The sequence below is a fragment of the Anabas testudineus genome, chromosome 15, assembly GCF_900324465.2.
Source record: "Anabas testudineus chromosome 15, fAnaTes1.2, whole genome shotgun sequence".
In the NCBI taxonomy this organism is placed as follows: Eukaryota; Metazoa; Chordata; class Actinopteri; order Anabantiformes; family Anabantidae; genus Anabas; species Anabas testudineus.
The window spans coordinates 5,240,496-5,254,608 of record NC_046624.1 but is presented as its reverse complement, the minus strand read 5'-3'; the positions used below and the strand labels follow the sequence as shown (position 1 = coordinate 5,254,608).

The following is a 14,113-nucleotide window of genomic DNA, read 5'->3' as shown; positions in this document are numbered from 1 at the left end:
TGTGTTCAGTCTCAGACGCTCTCGCCAACATGCCTCAAGCATGACAGTAAACTGGTTTAGCTGGGTGAAGGGGGGGGAAAAGGCAATGTAACAGAAAACTTTCGACGAGTCCCACCTGGAGTGGAGGCGCCGCACATCAGTGTCAAGACGAGATGACTGTGTCGAAGTCGAACCGACGAAAACCTTGACGAGAACTCGACAGCGGGGTGAGTTTAGTCGGCAGACGTCAGGCCTGTGAGGTGGAGGCTGTGAAGTTTGGGAATATTAAGTTTAACATACGGCTAGCCAGCACACGGCGTGTGTTACAGTGTTCACACATTCATGCTACAATGTTGACAAGTTTTCTGACATCTGGGTCACAAAAAGTTAATTTGTGTAAAAGACTCACGACAGTTAAATAACAATCAACAGCCGCTTTGTGGCTACTTTATTTTACTTGTAAGACGTTGTATGTGTTTTTTGTGTGTGTGTGTGTTTTGTGTGAAGTATTTGTCTTCCTCTTCTCTTATATGTAACTTTACGTGAACTTGCAAATGGAGAATGTGTGTTGTTGACCAGAGGGAGGAGCCACACCCAGAGTCCTGTACCCTGTGCTTAGACTCCTGCTTCCCTCATTCATTGTGTGAGCCTCTGCTAGTGTAGTATTCAAATCATAGATTATAAGGATATAGTATACACTGATACACATGTATATATCAGTATGCAAAATAGCATAAGACCTAGTCAAACTGATTTTCAAACCTCAATTTTTATATAATCAAGTGCACCTCAGCTGACCGGTCACTTGTTTATTTATTTTTGTATTAGCTTGGGGTCGTTCGTGTTAGAGTAACAGTATGTTATATGAATATTATTCATAATTCCTCTGACAATTAACCGTGTTCATGAACGTAGGACTGCATCTGCGTCTTTAGTTTCTCCATTGATCAGGCTAAATGTCAGGAAATATAAAAAAAAAAAAAAAAAAGCTGCTGTCACTGAGCTCAGTACAATGTCCTCAAAGTGTGTGACTGTGTGCAGGAGTGGGTGAGTGAGAAGCAGTGTAGAAACAGTCTGAGTGGATAATTTTGTTAGACAAACTGCTGAAAACACAAAGATATTGAACTTAGTGTCTTGTCATACAGAAAAAAAACTGCAAATATTTGCATGTGAGTAACTGGGGCCAACAGAGTGTTTGCCTTTTAGCTTCAAATGCAGTTACCAGATTATCAAACTTGTTGCAGATTAATTTTTTATTCATAATTTTACTGTTTTTATTTTCACCAACTGAATTATCATTAAGCGCTCTCTTGGTGAACAAGATGTGTGGAATGTAAATTATTAATGCCACATGTAATTTATCTTCTTCTTTTGACGTCTTCCTTTCTAGACAGTAGCATGGCACGTCGCTCTCAGTGCTCCTCTGCTGGGGATAACCCCCTGGACCCCAACTACCTCCCTCCTCATTATCGTGAAGAGTACCGTTTGGCTATTGATGCACTGGTTGAGGAGGATTTGGAGGGATATTATCAGTTCCTCCAAAAAGCAGATGTGGTGGACTTCTTATCCACATCTGAGATACAGTACATTCTGAGCTCTGTTCAGATTCCTCAACACAGTTTTCACCCTGAATACCCAGAACAACATTTTCTGGATACTGGGGGAGATGGCTCCTCAGACACTTACTGGCCCATTCATTCTGACCTGGAGGTCCCAGGTTTGGACCTTGGCTGGCCTCAGCTGCACCACTTTATTGGGCCCACAGAAGTCACCACTCTGGTCAACCCTCCTGAACCTGACATGCCCAGTATCAAGGATCAGGCCCGACGACTTATCAAGAATGCTCAGCAGGTACTGTATATCTTTCACTTTCTTTGTAAAGTGACAAAGTCTTGACTCATGATCCTGACACGTTCACACTAATTGTTTGTGTGTGTTTTTTTTTAATCTCCTCAGGTTATTGCTATAGTGATGGACGTATTTACAGATGTTGACATTTTTTTAGATATTATCAATGCTGCCATGAGAAATGTTGCCGTCTACATCCTTCTAGATGAGCAGAATGCACATCACTTTGTCAACATGGTGTCCAACTGCAGGGTCAATCTACAGAGCATTCAGGTGACTATATATTCCTTTAAAAGAGAACTGCATTTTTGGAGAGGCCATAGAGGTATACAATAAAGAAAATAGCAAAGACTGATAATACTTATTATGTATAAGAAAACTTTCTTATACATGAAATTTCACTATAATTCTTAATTTTCAATCAAATAAATCAGTTCACACATGATGTTTTTGACTATTAACTAGTAGAAGTAGAAGTATATTTAATATATATAAAGTATAGAATACATTTTTGGAAATTGTTAAATGTACAAAACTAGTGAAGATTTACAGTAACTAACAATTTTATATTCAGTTTGACCACTGAAAAATATAAAATAACAACATAATGACATTGCACTATTGTAGTTACAGCTAAGTACTCACAGAATAAGTCTAGTCATATTTTATGATTTTCATATTGTCAAGAAATTGTATTAAATATCCAAACCACTAATAAACATCATACTAACAATGGCTGCTCATGTATCTAAAGCCTGCTATAAATCATTGATCTATACAATAGAGCTCCACCAACTATGGCAGTGGTTGATATGTTTACTTTGTTTATTTTGAGCCAGTCCCATATACACTGTCATAAATATTCCCTGTGGCAACAATGTGTCGTGATTGAGTAACAGTATAAAATACTATTGTGTAACGTGGTTGTTGTTGGTGTTTGTTTACAGTAAGATAAGAATTACATTTGGTTTGTTCTGCTCAGATGACATTTGACACATATACATCACATTCATGTTAGTTAGTTACTGGTACATATACAGGATATATGGTAAATATAGACACAAAACTTTCGTCTCGTTGGTAGAAATCACAGTAAGCACGTTAGTGTAAAAGGGAACTAGAAAAGCAGCCATTTTCTGTCTTCCTTCTGAGAAAGTGGTGGTGCTTATCCAATGCTGCCACCTAGCTTGAATTGTGATTAAAAGTATTTTTCCACTTCTACTTCAGTCCAATGGTCATTACGTTTAGACACAGATTTTTTTTTGTGTGTCTTGCAGTTTTTACGTGTGAGAACAGTGTCTGGCATCACATATCACTGCCGCTCAGGGAAATCCTTCAAGGGTCGGATGATGGATCGCTTCTTGTTAACAGACTGCAGGGCTGTGCTTAGTGGAAACTACAGGTGAGGTCATATATAACTGACACATAAAGCTCTTATGTGCCTCCACATTTGAAAACTCAAGGTGTGAATGATGTATTTCTATTAAGATTTTTATGAATAAATTCAAAGTCTACCTTTAAAGAAAATAATACTATGTAATGAATTTAGTGCCTCTACTTACACCCACTTAATGTTGTGTCTTTGTCCAGCTTCATGTGGTCTTTTGAGAAGTTACACCGCTGCATGGCACATCTTTTCCTTGGGCAGCTTGTATCAACCTTCGATGAAGAGTTTCGGATTCTGTTTGCTCAGTCCCAACCACTGATCATTGAAAATGTGCTCCCTCCAACAGAAGAAGTTAACCTCTCACAAACGAGACAGTACCCAAATGAAAGAGCATCACTATACAGAGAGTCCAGGAACTTTCTTTCACAGGACCCTGGTCATCCAGAGGAATGGGCGAGACATTCCTATGATGAACGAATGGATGCAGATTGGAGAATGAAGCAAGAATCCTTGCACGGCCCTTCAGACATATACAGTAGGTTTCCCTCCCAGCAACCACACATGAATCCATCCTTTGAGCAGGTCCCCCCCAGAAATCCCATGATGGAAAATCCTGTCTTCAAACGTCACAGTTATGCCGAAGGTGGTCATGGTAGATTCTCTTACCCATTCCTGCAGCAGCAGGAAATGCCTGAACCCGACAACCAGAGGAGGCAGTTTCTTAGGGGACAGCAGCTCTATACAGGGCCTGGACCAGGACCAGAGGCTGATTACAGCACTGACAAGTTCTGGAGCCAAGACTATCATTCAGTAGATCAGTACACCGAACCCCAAGAGATGCAACCACCTCACAACTTTGACAATGTGCTTAACTATTTATCATCTACCAGAAATGTCGACTTTGACTCAAGCTCAGATAAATTACTGCCTGCAGCAGATTTAAGTTCATCTAATCCTAAAAGACTGAGTTTAGGGCAGCCATATGCCTGTCAGAAATCTCCCACACAGTCAAATCCAATGGAAAAGCAGTTTTTCCATGAACCTAACATAGACCGCAAGGATCCTAGGGTGAAACGAGGGCTAAGAAACTGGAGGATTACTTCATACCTCAGTGCATATGACAGTCCAGAAGAGGAAGGCCTGCTGTCAGCACCACCTCAGGCACCAGACCCTGTTGAAGAGCCCTCTTACCCCATACAACAAACAGTACCAGCCATAGATTTATCATTTCCTAAAATCCCTAATGTTAGAGAGTTTAAGGTTCATACAGTACCCAGAGCAAGTCAGATGCCAAGTTATGCTAAAACTACTGCACGAGAGCAGCCAAAGAAAATGCCTGTTGAACCTCCTGCAGTGGTAACGGAATCAAGAACAACACCAACGCCCTCAGAGTCATCCTCCACAACTGAAGGGGAAAAGTCAGAGGAGGCAGAACAAAAAGAACCAAAGGAACCAAAAGAACCAAAAACATCTGTTCTTCGAAGGGAGGACTCGTTCCGTAGAAAATACAATCCTGCAACACCAAGGAGCTCCAGGTTAAGATCCTCACTGATATTCAGCTCTCTTGACCAGCAGCATTCTCAAGAGAGCAAAACTGCTCCAGGGCAACAAGATGAGGAAAGTGATAAAAATGAGGGAGAACAGACAAAACTATCCTTTGTTTCACAGATACTGGGACAAAGGAAACCTGCCACAAGAGAACCTAACGAATGGAGACGTTACATGAAATCAGCCACTTCTGATAACGTGGCAACAGAAACATCCAAATTAGATGATGGAAATAGTAAAGCAGACGATAACCCATCAAATGAAGAACATTTAAGCAAGCTCTCAGAAAAAGGCGACGTACAGGAGTCATTAACACTCTCAGATGTACAGCAAACTAGTTCTTCACCTTCAGTGCCCCAATCCAAGCCTTCTGAAGTGGAGGTGCCCAAAATTAATCAACCAGTGCAACCACTCACATCTTTGTTTAGTACGCCATCGTATTTAGATATGAATGATCCCGATAATAGGCTCATGTTTTTCAAAGAGTTGGCAGCAAAACGGAAAGCTGCTAAGGCAGCAGAAGCTGAAAAGACCAAAGACAAGTCTCCAGTGAAACCATCAACTGATCTAAAAGAAAGCTCCAGTGTTAAAGGGAAGGAGCCTGAACCAAAAGGAACCTCAGAAAAGATGGCTGAATCTAAGAATGTAGGAGCTGTAAAGATTGAAGACAAGGCTCTGCTGAAACCACTAGTTGACCTAGAAAACAGTGCTCCTGTTAAACTGGAGGAACCTGAGCTAAAAGACGCCTCAGAAAAGATAGCTAAACCTTCATCATATGAGGGTTTGTTAGACACAAATGCTGAAAAGGATCCCGTGGAAACAGTATCCACAGAAGCAGGTGACTCCGTCAGCATTAAGACAAGCAGCCTTTTCGGAAATGAACACATTCCCTCCCAAAGGTGTGAAGAGAAAGAAACCCAAAATTCAATTGAGTCAAAGAACAGCCAATCAACAACATCTCTGCCTGCTTCTGCAGAAGTAGAATCTCCACCAGTCAAACCTCCTGAAGAACCAGTGGTGTCAAAACCTGTTGTAAAAGAGAGTAGCCCCAGTCATGCTCCTACACCTATAAATTCCACCGCTGCTAATGTTTCTTCTGTTGTACAAGGTACTGATGAAAGTGTAAGCCCGACCCCTGATTCTACCTCAAAGGATTTCACTTCATTCACTCCCAGTTCAATGGATGTATCACCATCTTCTACATCTGCTGCAGTGGATTCTAAAACCCAAAGTCCTGAATCGGTCCTGTCAGAGAGTGTCATCTCCTCTACTCCGCTGCCGTCTGAACAGCACACTAAACCATCAGTACAAGGTTCATCCTCTGATCACATTCTGCCAGATTCTGGTTCGCAGATTAGTCCAAGCCAGCTAGTCCAAGTCTCTAGGTTTGCTTCTCTTATCACTCCTGCAGAGACCATATCTTCTGATGTTACCCCTGAAGAATCCAGTTCAACGTTGACTTCTGTCATATTGCCTTTAAATTCTGATATTACAAAACCACAGGAACCTGACAGCTCCTCACTACAAGAAACCAACAAATCAGATGAGGAGACTTCACAAAAATCTACAGAATCTGAGGCGACTCAAGTCCATCTAGAACCTGTTTGTAGACTGAAATCCTCTGAGACAAAAGAAGTTCAACCTGCACATGTGGAATCTGCTGTTTGTAATGACGCACATGCTGCTGATGCTGAGGCAAAAACATCCTCATTAGAGTCCACTACAAAGACGAACTCTGGAGAATCTGGTGCTCTTATACCGTCGGAAAAAGATGTTATTGTATCAGAAAATAGCTCTCTAGAGATGGCTGTTGTAGAGGAACCTCAGGTTCCTCGGTCATCAGAGAATGTTAATGCTGATAGCATACCACCTAGCCTTAGCCCTTCATTGCCTGAGCCATGTTTACCTGGCGTTTCTGATTTGGGGGGTTCTACTTCTATACTTGATAAAAATGAGGTTATTACTTCTCCATCCAACCAACCAGACTTTCCAGATGTGCATTCTGCATCTGAAATAAATATACCAAATATATCTGTCCTGTCTAATCCAGACATGATACCCAATGCTTCCCAATCAGAAGCAACTGCATCTTTGCAAGATGCACTAACTCAAGCAACTCCCCCTACTGAACTTAACCTAATAGGATCTGACAATCCAGCTCTTGCTGATACTGTATCGTGTTCTTCTCCCCTAATTGAGTCAACTGTATCAGTTCTATCACCTGAGTTTGAAAACAGAGAAATCAACATCTCTGCAATGCAAAGCCCCTCAGATACAAACACCCTTCTCAAGCAGATTACAAAAGACTCAGATGAAACTCCAGTGCTCCCATCAACAGAAACCTGTAGCCCACCTGAGCTTACATCAAGAGTCTCAACAGAGCCAGATATGCCATGCGAAACACCTGAATCTGTCACTCCTGAAAGCCAGACTTCAGTCTCTCCTGCTGAAAATAGTAATGTAGACAACCAGAGTGAAGCAAGCAAAAAAACTGAATTGTCTGATCCTGATGAGAAAAATGCTGAGGATACAGAGGCAACAAATAAGATCAATACAATTATTACCCAGGAATTCATCAATAGTGAAAAAGCAAATGGCCAAGAAAAGCAAAACAAATGCTCTGAACCAGCAGAGATCACAACAGAGGAGGTCGTTTCTCTGTCACCCAAGTCCAAGCAGCCAAAGCCAAGCCAGTCTCGCTACCACTCATCAACAGCCAACGTGCTCTCCAGCAGCAACCTCAGAGATGATACAAAGCTGCTTCTTGAGCAGATTTCTGCTAATAGCCAGAGCAGAAATGAGGCTAGCAAAGAGCCTCCTGTAACTGATGATGAAAAAGAAGATGAAGCTGACAAAAATGCCAAAAGAGAAAAAGAAAGACGGATCAAGATTTCTGGCAGAGAGCAGCCTAAGTCAACACAGGAGCGTGAGAAAATGCTGGAGAGGATCCAGAGTATGAGGAAGGAGAGAAAAGTTTACAGTCGATTTGAGCTCTGAATCCAGCAATGAGGTTGTTAGTGTCATTTACCTTTTTCAGGTACATGTTTATCTCAGTGGTAAATCAGTTTGTGTCTGTGCTACTTCCACAGATGGCACCATAACTGGGATCCAAAGAAAGTAAATTAAGTATTATGTTATAGATTTCTCTTTCTATATAATAATAATATAGAAATAAGTATGCCTACAGTGCCTACAGTATGTGTAGAAATACAATATGTGTAGACAGATGGTGGAGCTACAAAGTTGAAATGAGAAAAACACTGATCGGAGACAAACTGTAAAAGATATTAAGATCAACAAAGGGCTACTTACTGTGGGTGAAAGACAGAATTTCTACCAGCATGAATATTACGTGGACTGAGACTGTATGTGTTTGACCAAATATATAATTTCCTGACTGCGTGGGTAAAGTGCAATGTGTGCAAGAGGTGGGGTCTGTGACGAGGCCAGTGCTGCCTTTTTTTTTTTACAGCACTGACGGTCTACGTCAAAGTCAGCTGGTTTTAAGATAAAATGTGATGATGATAATAGCAAGTAGTGTGACTTTGTAAAACAGTGGCTGTAGTTAGAAATGTAGTGTTTTACAATAGTGTTAAACAAACCGGTTGAAAATGACATTTGGGCTGTAGCAAGTTGCTATGCTGGTGTAAATAAACTGCAACTTTTTCTTTCTAATGAAACATGATTGGAGAAAAAAAAAAAAAAAAAAGAACAAACCTGAGATTGAAGCCGAGTACCATAAGCATTATGTTAAAGTACTCTGTCTAATGTCTAAATCGTTGCATACAATATAGTATGTTTTCTCTTTTTCTTTCTGTTGAATTGTCTTGTACGACCAACTGAGGTTGAACATTAATGTTTCAAACTGCTTCTGGTTGCCTTAATGTGTCGGTTCAACCATATTACTTTATGATTTGTTAAACACACGAGTGAGTTGCTACTCTTGTCATTTTTGGCTATGGGAAGCCTGTATTGCTGCAACCCACCGTTTGTCCAGCCCTGTCATTTTTAAATTAAGTTCCTGTAAAGGGAAACAGAAAACTCTGAAACTGCAGAGAAACCACACAACAATATACAGATATAAAGAGTTGTGTTATTAAAAATGTTGTTTATAATAGATGTGTGACACTTACCTTGACCAACACTTGCCATATGTAAATAAAACTTCTTTTAAAAAATGTGTTTTTATGTCTCCTGTGTGAAGGATGTCATACCCAGATCAGGAAATATAGCTGATTGAAAAACATAGAAACATCTGTATGTCGATTACATTATGGGAATATGGTTTCATAGTAACAACTTATTTCCTGGTGATTCCCAAAATTGCACAATAATGAAATCTCAACATCTCATGTGTGTCCTCTAGCGCCACACTCAGGCCAAACTCTTTTATGATCATCAGTGGACAAGATGTTTGGTTACAACATATTTTGCCACTCTCAGCCAATAATACTAATACTAATGTTATAATAATTAGATTGAGCAGGATAATAAAAAATTAAATTATGTGAGGTATGTATCTCCAAATCCAAATTTGAGGTGTATAGATGAAGAGCTTCTAAAACTTTTGCAAGCTTGCCACATTCATCATCTAAGAACTGATTTACCTTTTTCTTAGTTCTCTTGCAAAACACTCAAATACTGTTTAAGCTCTTACTATGAATGGAACTGGCACCAAACGCATGTTATGTCACATTGGTTGTGAAAGAAGGAGCCCTGCACTTCATATAGAACAGTGGGCCTCTTATGCCTTATTAAAGCCTCGCTCTGTCGCCACCGTTGCAAATGTCTTGAGAAGGTCACGCTGAACTACACTAATCTTTAAGAACGCTCACTGGCTAAATTACCTCACATGTGAAGGGAAACTCACACTTTGAAGAGTAGCTTTGTACACTGTTTAATTTATTCTTTCACTCATGAAAATGACTACATTACGGATGAGAGTGTACCACATCACGGCATTCAGCTGGTACATGTTTGTTGTGAAGAGCCTTGCTGCAAAGGCTGGAGAGGAGCTTCCACCAGGAATCTTTGTTTATGGAGGACCATGGAAGTACCTCACCTTTTTAAATGTGGTGAGTACATAAGACTAACTACATCCAATAGAGTTTTAAATATGATAAAGAAGAATAAAAAACAACCGTGTTGCTTTCATTCCAGTTATTGCAAATGTCATTCTTTGGAGTGGCTGCAGTAAATGATCTACAACTGGGGAGAAAGTCGGAGAGTACCCTGAACAGATGTAAAGACCTCCTCTTCGCTGTCTTTGCCTTCCCAGTCGGCACGGTGAGAAACATCCTACAATCTGGATTGTTTATTATTAGTATGCTTTACGTTAACTCTGTTCTCTGCATGTTGTTTAGTTTGTTGTTCTATTTTTCTGGACGATCTTTGCCTATGACAGGGAATTGGTCTACCCAGCTACTATTGACACCTTCTTCCCTCCCTGGATGAACCATGCTATGGTTGGTAAATCTGCAATTTCTCAACAACTTCACGTGCAAATTTCAATCATTCTGCTTTTCATGAATCTAAACCCTCACCCGTAACAAAGTATTCCTACTTTTTCAGCATACGTTTGTCCTTCCTTTTTTATTTGGAGAAGTTCTGGTGCAGCCTCATGTCTACCCACAGGCTAAACATGCACTGGCTGTATTAGGACTTGTGGGTTTTGCTTACTTATCTTGGTAAGTGGCAAGTCAGCATATACTATCGAATCACCGCAAACATTAAAATCCTTGTTGATTTAATATCTATTATTGAAGATGACTGAATGTTTCAGAAATCTGAATGTGGGTAAAGCCACAGCAATGCTCCTATTACGAGTCTAGACTAGTCTTGTGCAGGATCAGTTCACAATGCAAACAGTTTGAAGTCAGCTTCTTTTGGACCTTCAAGTGTTGACTCACATTCACATGCACACAATGCTGCCTACATACTTGTATGTGTCTGATGTGTGTCAACTCAAAAGCACACTGTACCATGTGTTGTGGACAAGTGTTTTGCTGCTCTAACAATCAGTATAATCAGTATCACTGGGTGGAAACTGAGCCAATGCATATTTGCATTCAAGTTCTTTGAGACATGACAGTACAAGATAATCTGTCAGGCACAGTGATTCTGATGATTGCTGTTCTTGTTCCTCCTCTGAACATGTTGTGCAGGATTATATGGGTGTATATCTCAGCTGGGATTTGGGTCTATCCCCTCCTGGGGCACTTCAGCACAGCTGGTCTGGTGGGGTTCTTCATCTTAAACATGTCTGTGGTGACTTTACTCTACCTACTAGGAGACATGCTCAACAGACATGTGTGGAGTAAGTGACGTTTACCTCTGGAAACAGACAAATGAATTTGACTCAACTCGCACCTTATCTCTCTCTCTCTTTTTCCTTTTATTTATTTATTTATTTATTTATTGTCTGTCTCTTCTCTTCTGCTGTCTCCTTTATCTAGGTAAGGATATGCACAAAATGACAACAAACTCTGAGTGACTCATATTTTCTGCCATATCGTGAATAGTAATTTTAATTAACATTTAAAAGGATAATTAACATGTACCTCTTCTTACATTGTTCCATCTATTGCACTGAGGCAGTTTGTTTTCCTGGCATTTGCTGGTCTAGCATGACCCAGAGCGAGAATTTTATGGCGGTGACAGATAACAAATCATGGGTACAGTAAATATTGCTTCAGAACACACATGACTGCTACTGTGAGATTTTACTCTTTTAGCTTAATGTTGAAAGTGGAACTGCTTACAAGAGCTCTTTTGATGACAGTATTACAGTTTTTAAACAATAATGCCAAATTAAATAAAAATTCTCTGTAATGCCTATTAAAACATATTTTAATCACAACCACACAAGTTATCTCCCTGTGTCCATATTTATATTGGATACATTACATACACAGATGGTCTGTTGTCTAATATAATATATACACAAATTAATATATAAATATAAATGATACACTGGAACAATAAATGAAGCAGCCGAGACCTAGCATCAAAGTGATCACTTTAACATAAAGCATCACAGAGTTCTCCTTGATGCAAACAGGAGGCAATTCATAATTGATTACCAATATCATGTTTGACCTTCTCTGTTAATTGCGGAACATCTGGAGAGGTTGCAAGAAAAGTCTTGTGGTAATCCAACACACAGCAGTGTCCAGTGCTGATATGATGTCATGACAAATCAATTGAGAGCTCCAGCAACAGCTGTGTTTTTGTGTCCACTTGTTACTATAATCCACCAATGATACAAAGTCCATCATGTACCATGCAAGTCTCTGTAGCCTTTAAGATGGTGGAGATAGTCTGGATCTGCATCCACCAATCCAACTGACAGGATCTTAGCCAGTAAATGCACGTCCTGCTCACTCAGATCCATCTGTTACAGAGATAATCGTAAAATATTTTATCTCAATTATTAGAAATAATTACAGTTTTTCATTTTGGACATTTATTTACCTTTTTGTTGTTGGCAGATGATTCGAGCAGCTGTGATTTTTTGTTTCCCTGGCAAATATAACAGTGATTTTAGAAATCTTTCTACTGGACACTTCCTCAAAGGAATGCAGGGAATTTTTTTTTTGTTTGATTTATATCTGATTTTCAACCACTTTACATTTAAAAAATGTAAAGTTGTTAGTGTAAGTTAAAGTGGCAAAAAACCTTCATTCATGAACAACAGAAATATTGTAAAAGTTTACTCACCATTTTGAGGTCTTTTGAAAAGAATATTATGACAAATAGAAGGCCAGCAATGATCTGTATAAACACACACACAGGTCACAGTCTTCATAGACAACAACACTGACACTTACAGAAAGATTCAAGACATTTTCATAATGCATAAAGACGTTCTTACTTACTCCCAGCAAGTACAACATGTTGATTTCTCCTGGCTCTGTCCTGCTTATGTGCTGATATGTGGCTTCTTGTGACCTGAATGAGTTCTGACATATCACACCACCGTGTGTAAGTCATGAGGGAAAAACACCTATGAAAAACAAGCACAACAGGACACACCGCATTTTCAAGATGAGCCTAATCATACAGCTGAAAGATGCTGCTCATTGAGACAATTGGGCTCTTACGCAAATCCGTGCGTAAAATGGGCTGAGGCTTTAACAATAACAGAAAAGAGCTGCCTTAATGCAGCAACAACCCTTTGAAAACATATTTTGTCATTTAAACAATCTGGTTTATAGAGACACAGTGTAATGCCATTATTCTTACTTTGAAAGTAAGTACATTGTTGTGATTAAAATACATGGTGCATCACCAAAGAAAATGCAGGGATGTTTTTTTTTAAGACTAAGTATATTTTACCTAAAACTTAGTATAATTATAAACCTTTTAGATTTTTTAAAAACTTTAACCAGACAATAAAAGGTTACTCAATATCACTGCAGTATAAAGTATAACCTGGCTGCTCACGCAAATGTTAATGCATGCGATGAACCTTATCTCGCTAACTTTAACATACTCATGCATGTTTTTGAGATACCTGTATTTTATGTGTATTCTACTTCTTCTACAGTAACTTTTTGATTTTATTGTGCTCCTATAAAATGACCACTACTCTTATATTCTTTAGTGCTCAAGTTGGTTTGCATAGATGGACCTGAGATGTGAGTGTATTTCTAATTAAAAAGGTGTGTTTAGTCTTGTGAAATGAAATGGGAATGACTTTATTTCCGTGTGAAATCCACCAGAGGGAGCCAGACGTTTCAAATATATTACTCAATTTGTCTCTTCAAGATGACTAATATGTTTGGAAGAGGGCAGATAAGATCCTGTTAGTAAGTTCTAGATAATTCCACTACACCTATAATTGCATAAACAAAATACAAATAGCTTAAAAATTTAATGAATTAAAATAAATAGGTTACTATATTTTACTATACTATATGTCAATATTTGTGGCTACTATATGGGATATTTTGGAGTAAAGAGCCCGTGTTTTCTTATGTTGTACTTAGTGTTTGGGGGTATTCATGTTTTATATATTGAATTAGACTGAGTTTGAGTTGTTATCACCTGATATGTACATTTGTAGCTGCAGACGCAGCGCGCATGCGCCTTGTCTAGAACATTTTGGACGCTTCGCGACACTTCTGCACCTGCGTAAAGTAAAGGAAATGTAAAAGGATGAGCACTTCCGGTAAATGCATCTTCCTTCAAATTAAAGGTCTCCAAGGTGCGTTGAAGCTAGACTACATTCACACTACATGTTTTAATTAAGCGGCTCAGATAGCCACCCTTTCAAATTTGTTAAATATTGAATATTATGGTTGTATTTCGTTTTGTTTTTACCGCGACGCTGCTACAAAAGTTTTATTT

General features: G+C 39.3%; 2 protein-coding genes across 2 annotated transcripts; both read left to right on the top strand.

Moving 5' to 3' along the window:
- On the top strand, window positions 1-8,499 carry fam83ha (family with sequence similarity 83 member Ha). The gene is made up of 5 exons (XM_026354997.1): window positions 1-206; window positions 1,370-1,830; window positions 1,936-2,100; window positions 3,105-3,229; window positions 3,418-8,499. The coding sequence occupies exons 2-5, from the start codon at window positions 1,378-1,380 to the stop codon at window positions 7,757-7,759; spliced, it is 5,085 nt and encodes a 1,694-aa protein (XP_026210782.1). The 5' UTR covers window positions 1-206; window positions 1,370-1,377; the 3' UTR covers window positions 7,760-8,499.
- A 1,185-nt stretch (window positions 8,500-9,684) lies between these two features.
- On the top strand, window positions 9,685-11,306 carry LOC113158378 (androgen-dependent TFPI-regulating protein). Its single transcript, XM_026354267.1, has 6 exons — window positions 9,685-9,837; window positions 9,923-10,048; window positions 10,126-10,227; window positions 10,334-10,449; window positions 10,927-11,078; window positions 11,218-11,306. Exons 1-6 carry the CDS (start codon window positions 9,685-9,687, stop codon window positions 11,253-11,255), a joined length of 687 nt encoding a protein of 228 aa, XP_026210052.1. The 3' UTR covers window positions 11,256-11,306.
- Window positions 11,307-14,113: the final 2,807 nt, after the last annotated feature.